We start from the raw sequence: 20,477 nt of genomic DNA, 5'->3' as shown, positions 1-20,477 counted from the left end.
CTATAGAACTGCTTTCTAAATTTAAGTGAAGCTTCTTTCCTTTTCCTACTGTCCCCAGCTGCATTCAAATTAAATCTTTCTTCCTAGGTCCTTCCTCCTATTTCCTAGCAACAACTACTCCACGTGTATTTTCTGGCTATAGCAGTTTTCATTTATTTCCAGAAAATCCTGGTCGCAACTTCTTAAGAGAACTACCTCAGTCATTTATAGATTTTGCTTCAAGGATTTCAGATCAACTCCTATCAGAGAAAAGGGCTGAGCACCAAAAATAGAAAAGATATTGGAAGATAATGATACTTAAGAGCATCAAACTGTCACTAAGTCACACAGTCTATTCAAAAAGGTAAAGGTTAGTACGAGGAGGAAGAACCAAAAGAAGCAGAACAGAGATATTCTCTCAGGTAGCTGAGAAAGCAAGGGCATATGGCAGGGCTCCGTGAAGAGGAAGATGGGTTGAAATCAACACGTCGAACCTCAGGTCCCCTCTCTCATCCTGGACAGTTGCATCTCCTGAAGGGAACCAAGAGTCTTATCTAGAGAAAGGCTTCAGACCGCAGACACCAGATACAGTGGAATGCAGGGGCACCAGAGCCAGAATGAGAACAGGAGTGCTGAGGAAGTCTGCATGCTACCTGGGAGGTCTGGGTGCTGACTTCCTCACTACGCTTCCAGAACCAGTGGCAAGCTTAGTTCTCAAGAGATTGAGACTGTCTTTTCAGGAGAGATTCAGCGTTCAAAGAGAATAGACACGGACATTTTGAATCCACCCCAAAATGATCAACTGTCCAAATCATCTCACAATGACGGCCGTTAGTCAACAAGCCTCATCCATGTACCAATCACTTCAATTAGCTTTTAGTGCCTCATGGTTAAATATAAAAAGGCATCCAGGTGCAGACAATGGAGAAAAGCCTCAAATATGAAAGACAGAAAAGAAACAAACCGATGTGGAGAACAGAATATAAAAACTTAATGTCTTCAAAGAGAAAACACTGTATCTGGCCAGGTGCGGTAGCTCACATCTGTAATCCCAGCACTTCAGGAGGCTGAGGTGGGTGGGCTGCTTGAGGTCAGGAGTTTGAGACCAGCCTGGCCAACATGGCAAAACTCCGTCTCTACTGCTAATACAAAAACTAGCTGGGCGTGGTGGTGGGCACCTATAATCCCAGCTACTCAGAGGCTGAGACATGAGAATTGCTTGAACCTGGGAAGCAGAGGTTGCAGTGGGCTAAGATCGCATCACTGTACTCCAGCCTGGGCAAAGAGTGAAACTGTGTCGCAAAAAAACAGAAAAAAGAAAACACTGCATCCATCAAACAATAAAAGGGTGTAAAGGTGTTCTTAACAGTTAAAATTTAATATTTTTATAGAAAACTTGGATTATAAAATCAAAGAAATCTTCCTGAAAGAACAAGGAAGACACAGATGAGCAATAGTAAAAGCAGAACAGGAAAATTAGAAGAGCAAAGAGGTCAAACATTCTTCCAGAAGGAGTAAACAAGTGGGGGGAAAGGAAGAAATTTTACAATACGACAGTTATTAGCACAAAGAGAATCACAAGTATAAGAAACGATCTAAGTACACTAATTCCCTCAGCAGCAATTACAGTCAAAATAACATAAATAACGTTTATTTAACCAAAACACCAAGAAGCAATTTAAGGGTAAATTTCCTGCAACCAAGACACACATAAGTCTCTATTCTATGCCACTCAATATGATAGCTATTCATGTTTAATTAAAATTAAATGAAATTTAAAACTCATCCCTTCCCCAGTTCCACTAGCCACATTTTAAAAGTTCAATCGCCACATGGGGCTACTGGCTATAGTATTAGACAGTGTAGACGTGAAATATTTTAATGATAGAAAATTCCGATCCACAGTACTGGTCTGCACTGAAAAAGGACATACACTAAAGGCCCGCACAACCAGTAAGACCTCACAATAAGTTACATTATTGTCAAATGTTACCACACTAGATAAACAGTGAATCCCAAGAATATCCAGAAAAAGAAAGAAAGGTCACAAAAAAGGAATCAGAAACGCCAACATCACATCTTCTCAACAGAATACTGGCTACTGGGAGACAATGGAAAACATCTGCAAGATTCTGAGAGAAAATCATTTCAACCTGGAATTCTAATCCCAATCCTAGACCATTATCAAATCTGCAAGAACTCAAAAATTTACCTCCCATATACCCTTTCTTAGAAGCTATTAGAGAATGAGCTTTAAGTTGAAAAAGTAAAATTAAAAAATAGTAGCAGCAGTAAGCCAAGAAAGTGGAAGACACATCTGGAAAGCAAAGTCCCAAGAGAAGCACGGTCAGGCGTACGGGAGCAACTAGGCCGGGTCAGAGCTAGAGGCAAATGGCTGCAAGACGGAGGTCCCAACGAGAAGAGAAAGAGAGCTGTGAACTGCTAGAGAACGAGGCACAGGACACCTGCTAGAATGCTGGAGAAGTCAGAACTGGAAGCACAAAACTAAGCAAATTTTATAACAATTAACTATTTACCTGAAAAAAAACACAAAAGTAAGTGCAAGTCAGCTGACAGTCTCAGCATGCTCCCTCCCTTGGCAACAACGAATCATAATCAAAACAACGTAAATATGAAATGTTTATTTAACAGTAAGTCACGATATGACCACACGGGAAAGATGGGGGTGGCAGAAGAGACGAGACTGTTAGGTCACAAAACGAAGTCTAAAATTTCTAAACTTGATAGATTAAAAAAACAGCAATATAAACTAATGAGCAATAAGGAGCAAAACACCAGAAAAAGAAATAAGGGTTTTAAGTAGTTGCTTGAACTGTGAAGATGAGTACAGCAGGGCCTGCTAAGTAATTTTTATTCCATGTGCATGTATCATTTATTCAGAAATAAAATTGAAAAATAAGACCAGGCACAGTAGCTCACGCCTCTGATCCCAACACCCTGGGAGGCCAAGGCAGGAGGATTGCTTGAGCTCAGGAGTTCAAGATCAGCCTGGGCAACAAAATAAAATAATAAAAGCCACTGCTGCCTCCTAAAGAAGTTCTCAGGCATTTATACAAAAGAGAGCTTCAGGGTATTTACCGAACATTTCCATAACAGAAAAACGGAAAACCTCTGTCCACTGCTGCAGGAATAAATGTGTAACTACATAAATTTATACTATGGGAAACCACATGATACATTAGATCTTTATACATCAACATGGAAAGACTTCAAAAGCAAAGAAAAGCACTATACAGAGACTAGTATGTATGAGGATATTTTCACAGGAGCTTTTAAAGACCCGAGATGATACTATACATTGCTTACAGATACATCCACATAGAATACTTTTTAAAAATAAACTATGACAAAGTCTCCTGACACTTATGTGCCTTAGATAAGGCCTATGAACCCCTTCTCAGGATATTTTAAGTGCATAAAACATTTAGGAGTACAAGAAACAACAATGAAATACAGAACTCAACATTTGTATGAGATTTGATACAGTAGTATGTATGCCTATTTACTAGCACATTAAATAACATGACCTAGCTGTGGGTCTAATAACCACTATAATATCAGAATAGTACTGAGTGTAAATGATATTCTAAGATATCTGTAAAAACTAGTCTAAAATTATTTCAATTTGTGACAAAGACACAGGCACTACTAAAACTACTATCTTTCTTGCTTAAATTCATAATGCTAAATTTCAGTTAAAAATCTAGTGGAAGTATTTTTTCCCCATCCAAGTTCAGAGAACTGCTGAATTCTACCACAGAGTTTTTGGATTAGAGGTTAAAAAAAAACCTTCAACTAAAAGGTACACAACAAATAGTCGACAGTAAGGATGTCTGCAAAGAGGAGGCAGCAGTAAAACGGAATGAGGAAGTTACAAAAAGCACTACACCAACTGACACTTCTTCAACAAAATCCATGGAAAATGACAAAATATTAACACCCATTCATTGCGAACAGGTAGTACATATGTGTAATGTTTTTAAAACCATAAGATAATTTTGAAAAAATAAATCTGTCCTTAAAAGGCATATACTTAAGCTGGGCATGGTGGCTCACACCTCTAATCCCAGCACTTTGGGAGGCCGAGGCAAGTGGATCATTTGAGGTCAGGAGTTCAAGACCAGCCTGGCCAATACCGTGAAACCCAGTCTCCACTAAAAACATAAAAATTAGCCAGGTGTGGTGGTGGGCACCTGTAATCCTAGCTACTGGGGAGGCTGAGGGACAAGAATCACTTGAACCCAGGAGGCAGAGGTTGCAGTGAGCCAAGATCACACCACTGCACTCCAGCCTGGACAACAGATCGAGATTTCATCTCAACAACAATGAAAACAGAGAGTATACTTAAGTTCAAAATTGGTTTTTTGACCTAAACTATCTCAGGTTCAAAAATCAGAGGGTAACATCAGCAGAGCCCAGACATGGTGGCTCATACCTGTAATCCCAGTACTTTGGGAGACCAAGAGGAAAGGATCACTTGAGATCAGGAGTTCAAGAGCAGTCTGGGTAACACAGTGAGACTCCATGTCTACAAAACAGTTAAAAACTAGCCAGGCATGGAGGTACATGCCTGTAGTCCCAGCTGCTGGGGAAGCTAAGGTGGGAGTATCACTTGGGCCTGGTAGATCAAGGCTGCAGTGAGCTATGACCATGTAATAAACTCCAGCCTAAACTAATAAATATGACATCTGAGATATACTTTAAAGTACTGCAAGAGGGACAGGAGAATTATGAAAAAGATAATTGTTAAAGCTGGGTATATGAGAGTAGATTAAACATATTCAGCTTCTGCGTATGCTTCAAATTTGCTATAATTAACAATACAATAAAATTAAGTGATTGAAGGATTCAAATTATCGTCCATTTATTCTCACCCTTTGCTGCTATGTCTAGTTTTCCTCTCTAATTACTTCCATCCCCATCCCACTCTGACAAAGCCAGGAGTTGTATAATCAACAAAGCAGCTTTTTGAAAATAAATTTGAATACATTAAATGTAGTGATTTCTCAGATAAAAATTAGAATGGTGAAAACACGGACCTCACTGATTTTTCTTGTTAAATGAGTTCAGTATCTATAAACAAGTTTCCAACTTCAGAGAAACAGGAATTGTTTTCATATCTTTACACTTTTAATCCTCCTTTGATTTTGTAGGTTCCTCAGGATTCTATGGTGTGATTCTCACAAAAGAGTAAAAGCACAAAAAATGCAAATACTATAGAAACTTTCACTGAAACGTCCTTAATCTTAATCACCTGCTACCAAATTGCTACTTATTTTTCTCTTACAAAATAAGAAAAGAAACCCAAGTACTTGAGTCTATTAGATTTCCCAAAATACACTTTATAAGCAAATTACATTTCTCACGATCACGGAAATTTCATGGTAGGAAGTTTTCTTACCCAGGCCCCTGGCTGCAATGTCAGTAGCAAAGAGCACCGCAGCTCTCTTACGGACAAACTCGTTGTAGACTTCCATTCTTCTCATCTGCTGCTGTCGGCCATGGAGGGCAAGGATAGAAACACCAGGACGTAGCCGGCAAAACACTCGGTACAGATACTGGACCTGGGGCATTAACAGAAGAAGAGGGTTGCTTACGGCAGATGGCAGCAATAAAGCTTAGAAGATGAACAGCAAAAATGTATTAAGCAGCATGAATTTTACCAATTAGAAAAAAGTTTAAATATAGAGCAGAGAAAGGAAATGTAGTCTGGAGTTGTGGTCTTCAAGGGCTTTTGTTCACATATTTCCTTTGATTTTTAAAAAATGTTCTTCTTGTATTTTTATGTTGATATCTGAACTCTTTCAAAATTTCAACAGTAGCAAAGAATATCATTTCTGATAAATACTGATGTTTTAAAATAAACGCTCATCTCTTATGAACGTATCCCCCAGATTCTAAACAGCACAGCAATGTGATACCCAATTCCAACCACATAAAAAATGTGAAGAAACTCTTCTTTAATCATAAGAAATTTAATTTCCTTCCCTACTTTAATTCACATTTCTATTTCCTAATGTCACAAAATTGCATTTTAAGTTGAAGCCTGAAAGCCTCTTATCAATCATGTTATTATAACTCATTTTCTACAAAAGAAAAAACTTAATTTCCTGTGGCCATAGGCCGACTGAACTTTCCTCTCAGGCTCGGCAATTATTACAGTAATTAGTGGTACAGAACTGATCAAACCTAGAAATATGTTGGCATTTGACTTAAAAAACTGTTAAACATAAATAAAAACACTGTAAATATATCTCAATGTGTGGGACAATATGAAGCTAATTGTTTTGGTTCTCTTTGTGTTCCCATAAATGGATACTATGGATTGCTAGACTGAAAAGAGTTCAGCATGTTCTCTAACATGGGCGTTAAGAAAATCTGTTTACAGAAACAAAACAAACTCGATAGTTTAATTCTGAGCTCCTACAAAACAGGCCAAAACTCATAGCAGATTATTCCAAATAATTTTTGGTGACCTATTAGCTCAATGAAAGAGAGAGACCCCATTGAAGTCTCTCTTCAATTTTGCTGAAAGTAAAGAATGGGAAACCAAGTGAACTGCAAAATGACTTGTTACCCAATCACTAGTCATTCACTTTCTCAAATGCAATTTGCTACCGCCGGAGAGGTTCTGATTCTGGGGCAATGTACCTGGCGAGATTAGAGATGGCAGGACTTAGGCCTTTCTTTTGTGAAGATGTAAAAACAGCTTCTACAAGAAAACATCAAATGGCAGATGATGCTGGTACAGCGGAGGGGTCCACATGACCAGGAACGGGACACCACAGAGGCTTCAGCAGAGACAGCACCTGCACCGAAGGCCACTGAGGCAAGGCCAAGCAGTGGATGCCAGTCACCAAGCTGGGCTGTCTGGTCAAGGACATGAAGACCAAGTCCCCGGAGGAGATCTATCTCTTCTCCGGCACATCAAGGAATCTGAGGTCACTGACATCTTCCTGGGGGCATCTCTCAAGAATGAGGTTTCTAAAATTACATGGTGCAAAAGCAGCCCACACTGGCCAATGCACCAGGTTCAAGGCGTGTTGCCACTGGAGACTACAGAAGCCACACTGGTCTGGGTATCAGGTGCTCCAAGGAGGTAGCCACTGCCATTCGAGGGACCATTTTGGCCAAGCTCTCCATTGTCCTTCTGCAGAGAGGCTGCTGGGGGAACAAGATCAGCAAGCCCACCAGCTCTTGCAAGGTGACAGGCCTCTGTGGCTCTGTGCTGATGAGCCTTGTCCTCGCCTCATGAGGCACTGGCATCAACGTGGACCCACGCCCAAAGAGCTGCTGCTGATGGTAGGTATTGACAATTGCTATATCTCAACCAGAGGCTGCACTGCCACCCTGGGCAACTCTGCCAAGGCCACTTTTGATGCCATCTCCAAGACTATAGTTACCTGTCCCTGCCCCAATCTCTAGAAAGAGACCATATTCACCAAGTCTCTCTGGAATTCACTGGCCACACCAGAGGCCGGGCACAGTGACTTAACACCTGTAATCCCAGCACTTTTGGAGGCCAAGGCAGGCAGATAACTTGAGGTCAGGAGTTCAAGACCTGCCTGGCCAACATGTTGAAACCTCATCTCTACTAAAAATACAAAAATTAACTGGGCATGGTGGTGGACACCTATAATCCCAGTTACTCCGGAGGCTGAGGCAGGAGAACTCCCTGAACCTGGGAGGCGCAGGTTGCGGGGAGCCAAGGTCATGCCACTGCACTCTAGCCTGGGAGACAGAGTGAGGCTCTGTCTCGAGAAGAAAACAAAAAAGACCCACAGCAGAGTCTCTGTGCAGCAGATCCAGACTCCAGCTGTGGCTACAACTCAGGGTTTCTATACAAGAAAAGTAAAGTGAAATAAGCCTGTTTAAAAGAAAAAGTGGGGGGGCTACCATGAAAGGGGCAGTGGGGCCAGTGTTCAAGAAGAGTTTATTAACTAAGATACAAACAAAACATTTCAGAAGGTTAGAGAAAGGAGCAACTGGTTTTAAAAAGGGAGTGCCAAAAAGGGACTTTCAGGTATAACATTTGAGCTTAGCCTCAAAAAAAACCAAGTATTTCCCCAGATTTAGGTGAAGGGATGCAGGGAAGGCATTCCAGACAGATCAGCATAAACAAAGGCATAAGGCATGGAAATAAATGGCATACTCATTCCCATATTCTTGGAGGGCAAGGGAGGTATCGGACTGTAAACACCTCTGCTTAGCTTGGCTAACAATTATTCGTTCTACCAACATTTACTGAGGGCTACTCCACTTTCAATATTGTTAGCACTTAACATAATACCTAAGAAAAGACACGGTTTCCGCCCTTGTGGAGTATGAAGTCTCAACCACCGATTCCTTTACAAGGACACTGAACATCCCTCTCCACGCCTACCACTGTACTTCTTGTACAAGACAATAATTCGTCTCATTGGAATTTGCCATTTGAAAACAGACATTCGACATAAGTTCAGAAAGAAAAATAAACGGCCGATACCTCTTTGCAACTGGAAAAAAATACAATGCTCTTCTTCTTCAGATGGCTTCTCAGAAAGGAATACAGCACGCTTGTTTTTTGCTGCAGCTGACAAACGATGTAGTTCTGTTCCAAAGTGGCAGGGGTGCTTGTGGAATTAAGGAGAAGAAGAACATTAAAATACGCCGTGTCGGTAACTGAAATCCAGACCGAACAAGGAAACAAGTTTTAAGAGAGGCACATCTTTCGAGCAAATTTCCTACACACATACACTAAAAAAACAGTGTCTCTACTGCCCCTTAGGAAATGAATTCAACACATTACAACACATTCAAAACCCCTTGCAAATCAGTGTCCAAAAAAAAGCATGACGTGAACAGTGATCACCTCTAAAAATGCAGGGTCAAGGACTAAGAAGAGGTGCAAGAGAACTTGCTGGGCTGATTAGTATTCTATGTCTTAGAGCTTTAGATTACAGACATATACACATTCATCAGAGTCCACAGTATACTTAAAATCTGCATATTTCATTGTACATAAATTTTATGCCATAAGAAAATCGGTACAAATATTAAACTATCATAGTAATATGTATGCCAAAGTATTGAGAGGAGAATACAAATATCTGCGATTTACCCTGAAATCTATCAAAAATAAAATGCTTTAATATACAGCATTAGAGGGGATGGATAAATGCAAGTAAATGGATACTACCATTAGGCAGCATCTGGGTGTTTGGTATAAGGTATTCATTGTAAAAGTCTTTCAATTTATTGTATGTTTGAAATTTCATTATAAAATGTTGGAAAACATATACATGCATTTACTCTTTGAACTAGTAAACCTACTTTCAGAATTCTATTCCAACACTACTCTGGTTTTAAACACACACACACACAAATATATATATGGCATTATTTATAAAGCAAAAAATGATGAAAATCAACCCAAATATCCATCAGTTGGGACTTGCAGTATGAACAATTACACATCCACATAAATTAATTATAATGCAACTATAAAAAAGGAAGGAAGAATCTATCCATATATTGCTGTGGAGTATGTCTAGGATACATTGTTAAGGAAAGAGGCAAGTGGCAGAATAGTACAGATAGTTTGGTACCATTTATCAGGGGGCTGTACATTTTATATGCACATACATGCCCACTCATGTGTGTCTGTGTTTGTACTAAAGAAAAAAGGAAGAGGGGTCAGGCAAACAAAAATTAGAAGTTACTTGGTTTTAGCTTTGACAAAGTTATGATCCATAAAAGAATTGATAAGCTGGCCTTCATTAAAATTAAATGTTTCTGATTTGTGAAACACACTATCAAAAGAATTAGAAGACAAGCCACAAAATGGGAGAAAAATATTTGCAAAAAACATCTGATGAAGGACTGTTCTCCAAAATATACAAAGAACTCTTAAAATCCAACAATAAAAACAGAAACACCCAATTTTAAAAGGGGGAAGAGAGCCAAAGATCTTAACAGTCACCTCTCCAAAGAGGATATGTAGAAGGAAAACAAGCATATGAAAAGATACTACACCAGCTTGGGCAACATGGTGAAACCCCATCTTCACAAAAAAATACAAAAGTTAGCTGGGCATGGTGGTGTGCACCTACAGTCCCAGCTACCTGGGAGGCTGAAGCAGGAGCATCATATGAGCCCAGGAGTTTAAGGCTGCAGTGAGCCATGATCATGCGCCACATCATAAGACAACAGGGAAAGGTTAATTAAAATAATGTTATGTCACTACACACTTATTAGATGGCCAAACTCCACAACAGTGACAACACCAAATGCAGGCAAGGATGTGGAGCCACAGGAACTCTCCTTCATTGCTGAAGGAAACGTAAAATGATACTGCCATTTTGGAAGACAGTATAGCAGTTTCTTAAAACCAAACATACTTTTAGCACCTGGCGCGGCAATCACGTTCCTTGGCATTTACCAAAAAGCGTTGAAAACGTATGTCCACGTGAAGCTCTGCAAAAGGATGTTTACCGAAGCTTTATTCATAATTGCCAGAACTTGACGGCAACCAACACGTCCTTCAGTAAGGGAACGGACAAACTGTGGTACACCCAGACAATGGAATATTATTCAGTGCTAAAATGAAATGGGCTATCACTCCGTGAAAAGACATGGAGGGACCTTAAATGCACATTAAGTGAAAGAAGCCAATACGAAAGGCTACATACTGTATGGTTCCAACTATGTGAATTCCAAAAAGACGATGCTATGGAGACAATAAAATGGATCAGTGGCTTTCAGGGGAGATGAATAAATGAACAGGCAGAACACGAAGGATTTTCAGGGAAGTGAAGATACCGTGAAATACTGTAACAGTAGATACGTGTTATCATAAATCTGTCCAAATCAATGGGATGGACCACACCGAGAGTGAGCCCTACTGTAAATTACAGACTTTGGATGATAAGGATACATCACTGTAGGTTCATCCATTGCAGCAAATGCACCATTCTAGCGAGAGTGCTGATCATGGCAGAGGCTGCATGGAGACAGCAGGTGTATGGCAGATCTCTGTACCTTCCTCTCAATTTCGAGCTTAGCCTACTGCTCTAAAAAAAGTCTTTAAAAAAGAAACAGGCCATATTATAGGGAATTATGGGAAACAGAATGAAGCTTTACAAAAGAGCAAAATGAAACAAATAAGCCCAAATATATATCAAGTTGATGACTCAACAACAAATGAATCATTTCAAAGGAAATGCCTCTGAAGAAACTTGATTGTTACGTCTTTACTGGGATATCTAAGGAAGAAAAAGAAATGCAAAGGAATCTTAAACTTTTATAAATAATCATACTGTCAGTAATAATACTGGCATCGTGCTGAAACTACTTTAGATATACTGACTGACAAATGAAACAAAAGTCTTTAGAAATGACTGTTTGGCATAAGAGAAAAGAGATATATATTTTTTGAATGAGGCTTAATAAAAACCTTGTAATCCTAAATTTGATTTGTAATTATCAGCATGAACTCTTTTAAAAAGGCCTGTCCACTGTGAAGCTTAAAACAATGACCACGCCCATTAGCACTGAGACTATGATCTTTATATACCAGATCTTGCCAGAAGGATTTTATAAGAACTGGAAATACTTAAGATAAATTTAGAACACCAGAAAGCAAGGAGTCCACCAAAGATTACTAAAACGTATCTAAAGAATCCAGACAATAACTTGAAGCATCTACTAGCCAAGTTTGGGATGACACAAGATGAATATTAAATACAAAAATTTCTATTGATTCAAGGACATAAAAAGATGTTTAAATCTATGGGTTAAATATCATTAATTCATTATTAATTATCATTAAATCTGAGTTCATTTTAAGTACACACAACCGCTGTCCCTCACCAAAAAGCAAACACTGCTAACCTTCAGAAAATACTAGGGAACCAACTCCTTGGTGTTAAAGCAGATACAGAGAGGGAAATGCTTTCTGGAAGCTGAGGCAGGAGGATCATTTGAGCCCAAGAGGTCAAGGCTACAGCGAGCTATAATTACCCTACTGCACTCCAGCCTGGGTGACAGCAAGACCCTGTCTCAAAAAAATAAATATTCCTGGAAGAACTGTACCTCAAATAATCACACAGTTCACGTGAAAGCTGTTTGATATAAAAGTATGTAAACTAATGAAATAATAGAATTAAAATTTCACAGTTTTACAAATCCTAGTGAAATAATAGAGCTAGGCAATAATTTCCACCAGCTGCTAAAATTACAAGGTTAAGAAGCTGCTTGTATTAGACTAACTAGCAACTATAAAAGCAGGAATAAATGCAAAACCAAACAAAAAGACTGACAGCATCCGAGAGCCACCAAGGCAGGTAGGACTTGAGGTGATAAAGGCGAAAATGGAAACGTCCTGAGCCAAGTCCTCTGTTAACCTCACTTTCTTCCCCAAAAGCATTTGCTGATTTCAAGGCAGGAGAGAAACAAGGTAGCAGCCTTAAGCCCAAACATGTCAGTCCCAGGTCCCAGAGAGAAGGAAAACTGAATCATAAATTTTTCAGTTTGCCCTTGAGGAGCACGCCTACCCCTAAACTGAGCACACACAAGGCAAAATGAAGAAAAACAAGCAAAAGCAACCAAATGGGAAGCTAAATAAGCAGAGATTCTGGCAGGGTCACAAAGCCACAGGTTTCAGAGCTTGCCAAGACAGAGGGGCCTTGGTAGATACCTGTCTTTTGGCTGAGACCCTGAGAAGGGCTATCTCATCTGTGAAGGTTATACCCCAAGACTCAGGACAAACCAGAAATAGGATAGCCCAAGTCTAATTGCCAGGCTAGACCAGTTCAAGACAACCTGAACTTAAGACATCTGCCTGCCAGAAAAAAAGAAAAAATTACCTTCAAAGAAACAAGACAACTGTCAGATGACTTTAACAGAAATAATGGAGCCTGGAGTACAACAGAAAGATATCTTTGAAGAGTTCAAAATTAAAAAAACACTGCCAAGATAGGCTACAAAAAAAAAAAAATGAAGATGAAATAGAGGTTTATAGAAAGGTCAAACACTGTTTCACTAACAAGTATGCACTAAAAGGAAATTATATGAGCAAAAGAAAAATCCTCAGGTAGAAGCATAACAATACAAGAACTGGGTAAGTCTAAACAATCCGTGATAATAGTGACTTCCGGGGCTTAAGATGCATGTGACATTAAAATTCCTAACGAGGAAGACACAAAGGTAGGAAAAAGTAAAGGAACCTAAATAATAATTAGGTAAATTCAATGTCACAAGCAATTATATCAGATTAAAAATACACAACTCACAAAGACAGATCTAAAAACATAGGGTATAAACAATGTAGACAGTAAAAGGATGGGAAAGAATTCACCTTCAAACACTAACCGAAACAAAGTTGCTATAGGTAGACTAATATCAAACCAGACTTCCAGTTGGCCAGGGCGGTGGCTCAAGCCTGTAATCCCAGCACTGTGGGAGGTCAAGGCAGATGGATCACCTGAGGTCAGTAGTTCGAAACCAGCCTGGCCAACAGGGTGAAACCTCAACTCTATTAAAAAGACAAAAATTAGGTGGGCATGGTGGCAGGCGCCTATAATCCCAGCTGCTCGGGAGCTGAGGCAGGAAAATTGCTTGAACCCAGGAGACAGAGAGTGCAGTGACCCGAGATCGTGCCACTGCACTCCACCCTAGGTAACAAAGCGAGACTCCATCTCCAAAAGAAAAAAACTACACTTAATGGCAAAAAGTATCAGTAAAGATAAAAAGAAACATTTTATAAAATAAAACACACTGGGAGTAGAGAAGTGTTTTGCTACCCATATAACAAATAAAGAACTAATTCCTCTAAAGGGCTTCTCCAAGCCAATAAGAAGGTGGCAGAAAAACAAATCCAAAAAAGACACTGTCCACAGAAAACAAAAAAGAAACATTTCATAATGATTAATGTTTCAAATTTACAAAGCAATACTAAATAACATAATAAACGTAAGCTCGTAATATATCTCAAATTTGAAATGTTTCATAATCCACCATAGAATTCAACTTATCACCGAAAAACAGCAAACTGCTATGGCCCAAAGGCATATTCTCCCAAAAATAAAACCATTAGAAATACCAGTTGTGCATATAAAACCACCAAATGCAAACACTAGTGCACTGTTTCTAAGTATGCTCTGACTTGCAACTTCGGAAAGATCTAATTTTTCTTTAGTTGTTGGGTCCTTCGAAATTTGAGAGTAGATACTCTCCAACACTTTAAAATACTTTTGATTATAATCTCTCAGGATGGATGAATCACACTGATAAGCTGCTAAAGGGGAAAAGCTAATAGTGACAGTGGATGAAATTCCTAACAGCTCTGCTTTTTTATGTTTCCCATAAATCTGAACCACTAGAGCACTGCGGCCATTATCATATAACCTGAGCTTTTATAAATTACATCAGTACATGTCTGCCTTCCAGAATTTTTCCTGAAAATTTTGTTCACCACATTTTTACAAAGTGATGGGACTGGCTTTCAAAAATCATGTGTGAAATGATATCAAAATCTTTGTAGTTTTTTTCTAAAACTTTATGATTTACCGAAAATAACCAACTCTTATCTACAGAAATTGGGTATAGGAAATAGGTACAAATAAACTTGCAAACATTATGAAAGGTCGTAGAGACATCGAATGTTTGAAAAATTTCTCCAATGAATATTAAAAATAGGCAGGAGGGAAATAGCAAAAAAGAAAAGTTAAAAATCCTAGACATATAGTCTTTAAATTTTCAAGTTAATTGTCACAAAAAATTTAACAGCTATTTCAACCCTTTAAGAGCTCAACGTCTACTAGACAGTAAGCCAAGGAAAAAAATTATACCTCAAATATCTCTTACTTTTCCATTCCCAAGTTCTTCAAAGTCAAAGATACCAGTACTCAGATTCCCCGAGATCACCTAGAAGCAAAGAATCGGCCTCCCTCTTCTCAGGCTTTTTAAATCCTAGACTTCTATTATGCAAGGTCAAGATGGGCCTAAATACTCGTATTTTCTCTATTTAAGGAATTTTCAGATAACACAATTCATTTTTCAAATCTATTTCTTTTTAGAACATTTCAGAGCAGGAGGAAATAAGTATTTTAAGTATAAATAATAGTAGAGTTGAATTTACATCGTTATCTTCAACAAAGAATCCAATTTATATTCACTGGAAAACATTCCTCCTGAAAGCCTGCAGTGATGCATACCAAATATATATGCTGCCAATTGTCACATAAAAGTACAACTTAAAACATATTCCAGCTGGGCACAGTGGCTTATGCCCAACACTTTGGGAGGTCAAAGTGGGAAGACTGTTTGAACTCAGGAATTTGAAACCTGAGTTCAGGAATTTGAAACCAGCCTTGGCAATGTAGTGAGACTTCCAACTTTATGAAAAATTTTTAAATTAGCCAGGCATGGTGGTATGCCCCTGCTGTCCAGCTACTCAGGAAGCTGAAACAGGAGAATCGTTTGAACCAAGGAGGTCAAGGCTGCTGTGAGCACAGCTGCCCTCCAGCCGGGGCAACAGAGCAACATCACATCTCTAAATCAATCAATCAATCTCCAACTACTTGCATATGACAAACGCACAGACTTTTACTGTAATACACTACTTTATTCTCTAATTTTTGGTAAGACCAAGACAGATAACAGTTGCTAGAATAATTTTAGACAGAAAGGTATTTTGCTAAATATTAATGCATTTGATAAAATGTGTTCCATAACACATTAGTACTGTATAATCCTGCTAAAAAGGGTAATTCTGTACCCAAATAATTTTGGTAAATGTGGGAAGCTACATCCACCTCCCACGGCTTTGAACAATCACAATGTCCATGGAAAGATTAAAGATCCTGAGAATAGAAGCAAAACTGCTCACCTTGACTCACCATTTGCTATCTGATCCCTTCTCCCTTTGTTTATGGAGAGGCAGTGTTGGTAAATGGTAAAACACCTGTTCACATGTTAGGGAAAAACATTGGTTCCCCGCTCAGAGCACATTTTGGGAAATGCTACATTCAAGTACTCTGACATTTAAAGATACATCCAGAATTCGAGGAATTTTAACTGGTATATTTACTATGCTTTGAATAACGAATAACACATAAAATGCCTTAATTCCTGGAAAACATATTTTAAATATTAAATCCCTAAACTAAAAAAGAAAACAACATTTATCCTGATTGAATCAAAGAGAACCTACCTGTATTTTGCTTTTTCGTGAACCCAGACATACTCAGGGTTTTTCAAACTCAAACGTGCAAGGTCCTTCACAGATTTAGTTTGTGTTGCTGAGAAAAGTAAAGTCTGCCGTTTCTTGGGGAGATTTTCAATAATAGCATTCATGGTATCAGCAAAGCCCATATCCAAGATTCTATCTGCTTCATCGAGAACTAAAAAAGGAAAATCCCAGTTGAACTATAATATCTAAGACATATATTAGGCTAAATGCAATGTGATATCCTGGATTGGATGCTAGAACAGAAAAAGACCATTAGCAGAAAAACTGGTAAAACCTGAATAAAGTCTGGAATTTATATGATCTAGCATATAAACCTTAGTTTTGATAAAGGTACCATGTCATGTAAGACATTAACATTAGGAGAAACCAGGTGAAGGATATGCAGGAACTCTCTACTGCAACTTCCCTGTAAATCAAAAACCTCAAAGTTGATCTAAAAATACACATTAGGTAGTATTACCAAGCAAAAAGAAAAAGTTCATTAAAAAAATACTAATTTGACTTTTCACGTTATTAGAAGCAGGTGTTAAAAATTATGGCACAGGAGCCAGGCTTGATGGCTCATGCCTATAATCCCAGCACTCTGGGAGGCCAGGATGGGCAGATCACCTGAGGTTAGGAGTTCGAGACCAGTCTGATCAACATGGAGAAACCCCATCTCTACTAATAATACAAAAATTAGCTGGACATCATGGTGCATGCCTGTAATCCCAGCTACTTGGGAGGCTGAGGCAGGAGAATCACTTGAACTTAGGAGGTGGAGGTTACAGTGAGCCAAGATCATGCCACTGCACTCCAGCCTGGGCAACAAGAGAAACTCCATCTCAATCAACAAAAAATAATCTTGACATGGTCTAATTTGGTAATGTGCCTAATTTCATATGTTAAGAGTACATATACTCTTCTGATTTTTTTTAAGTCTACTTTAACTTTCTGGGTTTAGACTCCAAATGTCAAAAAGTTTCAGTAATTTTTAAGTTTGTTTTGAATCATAACATTTATCCAACAAAAAATTTCCATCAGTAAAATTTACTTCTCTCCTAAATCTCAGCTTTTTTTTTTTTATTAGAAGCTTATTTGACTCACCTAACATTTGGAGATCAGTAGCATGAAAAGACACTGTTTCATCCATGTGTTGAAGAAGCCGACCTGGTGTGCACACAAGTATATTTATGTTGTTGATCCTCTCAGCTTCGTGTTTCAGATCCTGAAAACAGTTATTTTGATTACACAGACACATCACTCTCAGCAGCCCGTGTACCAAAACTATAAAAGCCATCTGCATGTGGCATTTCATCACAGCAGTTTAGATACTCTGGGAAATAAACACTACTCTTCCCTTGTATTTCTGCAGCATATCCACATTTCTGGGCTAAATAAAACTGTTTAAGGGAAGACATAAGGAGATCAGAGTTCTTCTAAACTCTTATTCATAGACTGTGAAGCCAAGAAAAAAAATAATCAAATGAATACTCCAAGTCAGGATTTCCTGTTTGGATCAGAACTGATATAAACTGGAATTACTCTCACTTTTTAATTCAGGACCTAGGGACATTGAACAGACTCCGACGCCACTCAAGGACTGTACTTTGTGAACTGAAAAAAGAAAAAAAAAAGAGCCGAGTTCTCTACATTTAGAGGTTCTCTCCTTGATACAAGAACCACTTCTCACAGGCCTGGAGGCTAGGAGAGAAAACAGAATATTGTTAATTATTAAAGTTGGGCGACAGGTACATGAGGGTTTGTGATGCTATTTTTTCTTCTTTTGTGCATGTCTGCATAGAAATTGAAGTATTTATCCTCATGGTCAAGAGATTCTAGTAGATTCAGGCATTCCAGATGTGCTATAAGATAGAGCAAAAGTGAGCAGCAGGTCTCATCTTGACCCTCCTATAAACATTCCTCCAAACACTCTACCTTCCTTCCTTCTGCTGCTGATGCACCAATGCTCTGAATTATTCACCCTTAGATAGACACTTTATTAAAAGGTACTAGTTCATATACAGAAATATCTTTCCCAGTGGATATCAACAAACAGCTTTACAGGATTAGAGTAAGTATGTCTTAGAGAAACTAATCAATTCAGATTTCCTGACCAAAAAAAATGGACTTTCTGGGCCTGTAAAATTGGCAACCAGATCAGCCATGACAGTGACCACACCAAAGTATTTTTCCATGACGCCCTGGTCTAGGAGGTCAGTCTGTTTAGATAAAGTCTCTGCCGCCTCCCTGTCAACTGCCACGGTACTCCAGTATAGGTTACAGAAAGGAAGGACACAGACAAAAGGACAAACCTTTCCACCAATGATGAGACCCGCTGAAAAGTCATGATTCTTTCCTACTTTTCGGAGAACCTCAAAAGTCTGATAGGCCAGTTCTCTCGTAGGTGATATTATGAGAACCCCCAGCCCATCTGTTGAGGTCCACTGCAGACGATATAAGGCTTCCAGTACCTCAAAAAGACAGCAAATAAATGTTCAGTAAGTCATCAGAAGTCAGCTTTTTGACCTGTATCTCAACCTTGCCCCTCCAAATCAAAGGGACCTTCCAAGCAGTAGGCATACCACTCACATTTTATCCAGTCCAAAGCAAGAGATTTTGTTTCTTTTCCATCAGAACCATCCATCCCCAACTCAGAAGGAAGAGAAAGAAATCCCATGGTTCAGCTGTTGCCAGAGCCAGGCCATCAGGAAACTGGCTATCAGTGAAAGGTATGTGCAACCCACACACCATAACACCGCATTTAAGAATCATGTTTATCATTTTCTAAATAACCACACTAAAATAAACTTTTGACTGGGCACAGTGGCTCACGCCTGTAATCCCAACACTTTGGGAAGCTGAGGCAGGTGCATCACTTGAGGTCAGAAGTTCAAGACCAGCCTGGCCATGATGATACCCCGTATCTACTAAAAATACAAAAATTAGCTGGGTATGGTAGCCCACATCTATAATCCCAGCTACTTGAGAGGCTGAGGCAGAAGAATCACTTGAACCTGGGAGGCAGAGGTTGCAGTGAGCCAAGACCGCACCACTGCACTCCAGCCTGGGCAACACAGCATGACTTCATCTCAAAAAATAGATAAATAAACTTTCACCCATGTAGCTGCTGTAGTTATACAGTGACTGAATACTGTAGCTATAGAGAGACATTATTTTTTTTTAAAGGGGAAAAACATACTAGGATTTAAGAGAAAAGTGGTTTTGTAATATTTGGAATAATTAAAATAAGATTTTTCACTTTATAAGAATGAAAAATTAGGAGACCAACATAACAGAGGTGGAAGTGAATGCCTAAGACACTCTACTGTTTTACTGCCGTAAAAGACCAATAGCAATTTCCCAGAAAATTCTCAACACAGGCCTAAAGCTCCTTAAACTGAGGATATTTCAGCTTGAAACTAACCAAGGTGGCGAGCATAAATGAGACTGGCAGGCTCACAAGGGTGAGAGCAGAAACAGTGTCTCCCACCAGTCCTACTGCAGAGCAGGACCATTCTAACCTGCCATGCTGGAGCGCCCCACTTCCATCAAGAATGTAATGACTTGTCAAGGCACAATACTTCATTCATTCATTAAGTTACTGAGTGCCTGCCGTATACAAGGCACTGTGGTAGGACCAGGGGAATATGGTGAACAAGACACATGTGGCTCCTGTTTGATGAAGCTTGCATTCTAGCCAATCCATCATGAAATCTAACATGAAAACCTCTCTTCATTGAATTTGCATCTGGGCACAGAACGTCATAAAATTGTATAACAGAGAGTCTGACCCAATGATAATGTGATAATGTACTCACTGGAACAAGGAAAGCCAAGGTCTTGCCAGATCCAGTTTTAGCCGCTCCAAGTACATCTCTACCTTGCAAAGCCAATCCAATGGTCTGCTTCTGGATCTCAGTTACCAAACGGTACTGAGCTTCTTGCAAACCTAGCAACATGGAGGGAAGAATTATACTTTAGAAAATCCCCATAGGATAGTGTTAGAGGCTAAGGGAGTTGTGTCCCCCAAAAGTCCTGTGTTGAAGCCCTCAGAACAGGACTGTATTTGGAGAGAGGGCCTTTAAAGAGGTGATGAAGTTAGAGCCCCATATAGTCTGACTCTCATTCAATACAACTGGTGTCTTTATATGAAGAAATCTGAACAAGGAGATACCAAGACTCCACATGCACAGGGGGAAAACCGTGTGAAGAGGAGGCAAGTTACTCTATGATCCAGCTATTCCACTCCTGCGTACAATCCAAA

At 39.2% G+C, this 20,477-nt stretch overlaps 1 protein-coding gene across 5 annotated transcripts in view; it reads right to left on the bottom strand.

Moving 5' to 3' along the window:
• The window catches only part of DDX10 (DEAD-box helicase 10), a 283,882-nt gene that overhangs the window by 256,586 nt on the left and 6,819 nt on the right, over positions 1-20,477 (bottom strand). For 3 of the 5 annotated variants that reach the window (XM_035264462.3, XM_035264461.3, XM_078339397.1), the window contains exons 3-8: positions 20,032-20,162; positions 18,526-18,684; positions 17,318-17,438; positions 16,193-16,382; positions 8,486-8,612; positions 5,402-5,564 (exon numbers count right to left, since the gene is read on the bottom strand). In XM_035264462.3, the coding sequence (XP_035120353.3) occupies positions 5,402-5,564; positions 8,486-8,612; positions 16,193-16,382; positions 17,318-17,438; positions 18,526-18,684; positions 20,032-20,162 (891 nt within the window). The remainder of the gene's footprint in view (positions 1-5,401; positions 5,565-8,485; positions 8,613-16,192; positions 16,383-17,317; positions 17,439-18,525; positions 18,685-20,031; positions 20,163-20,477) is intronic. The other 2 variants (XM_078339398.1, XM_035264463.3) reach the window with 1 other exon arrangement.

The sequence above is a fragment of the Callithrix jacchus genome, chromosome 10 (genome assembly GCF_049354715.1).
Source record: "Callithrix jacchus isolate 240 chromosome 10, calJac240_pri, whole genome shotgun sequence".
NCBI classification, from domain to species: Eukaryota; Metazoa; Chordata; class Mammalia; order Primates; family Cebidae; genus Callithrix; species Callithrix jacchus.
Note: the sequence above shows the minus strand (reverse complement) of the source record. Positions and strands in the feature narration are given on the sequence as shown.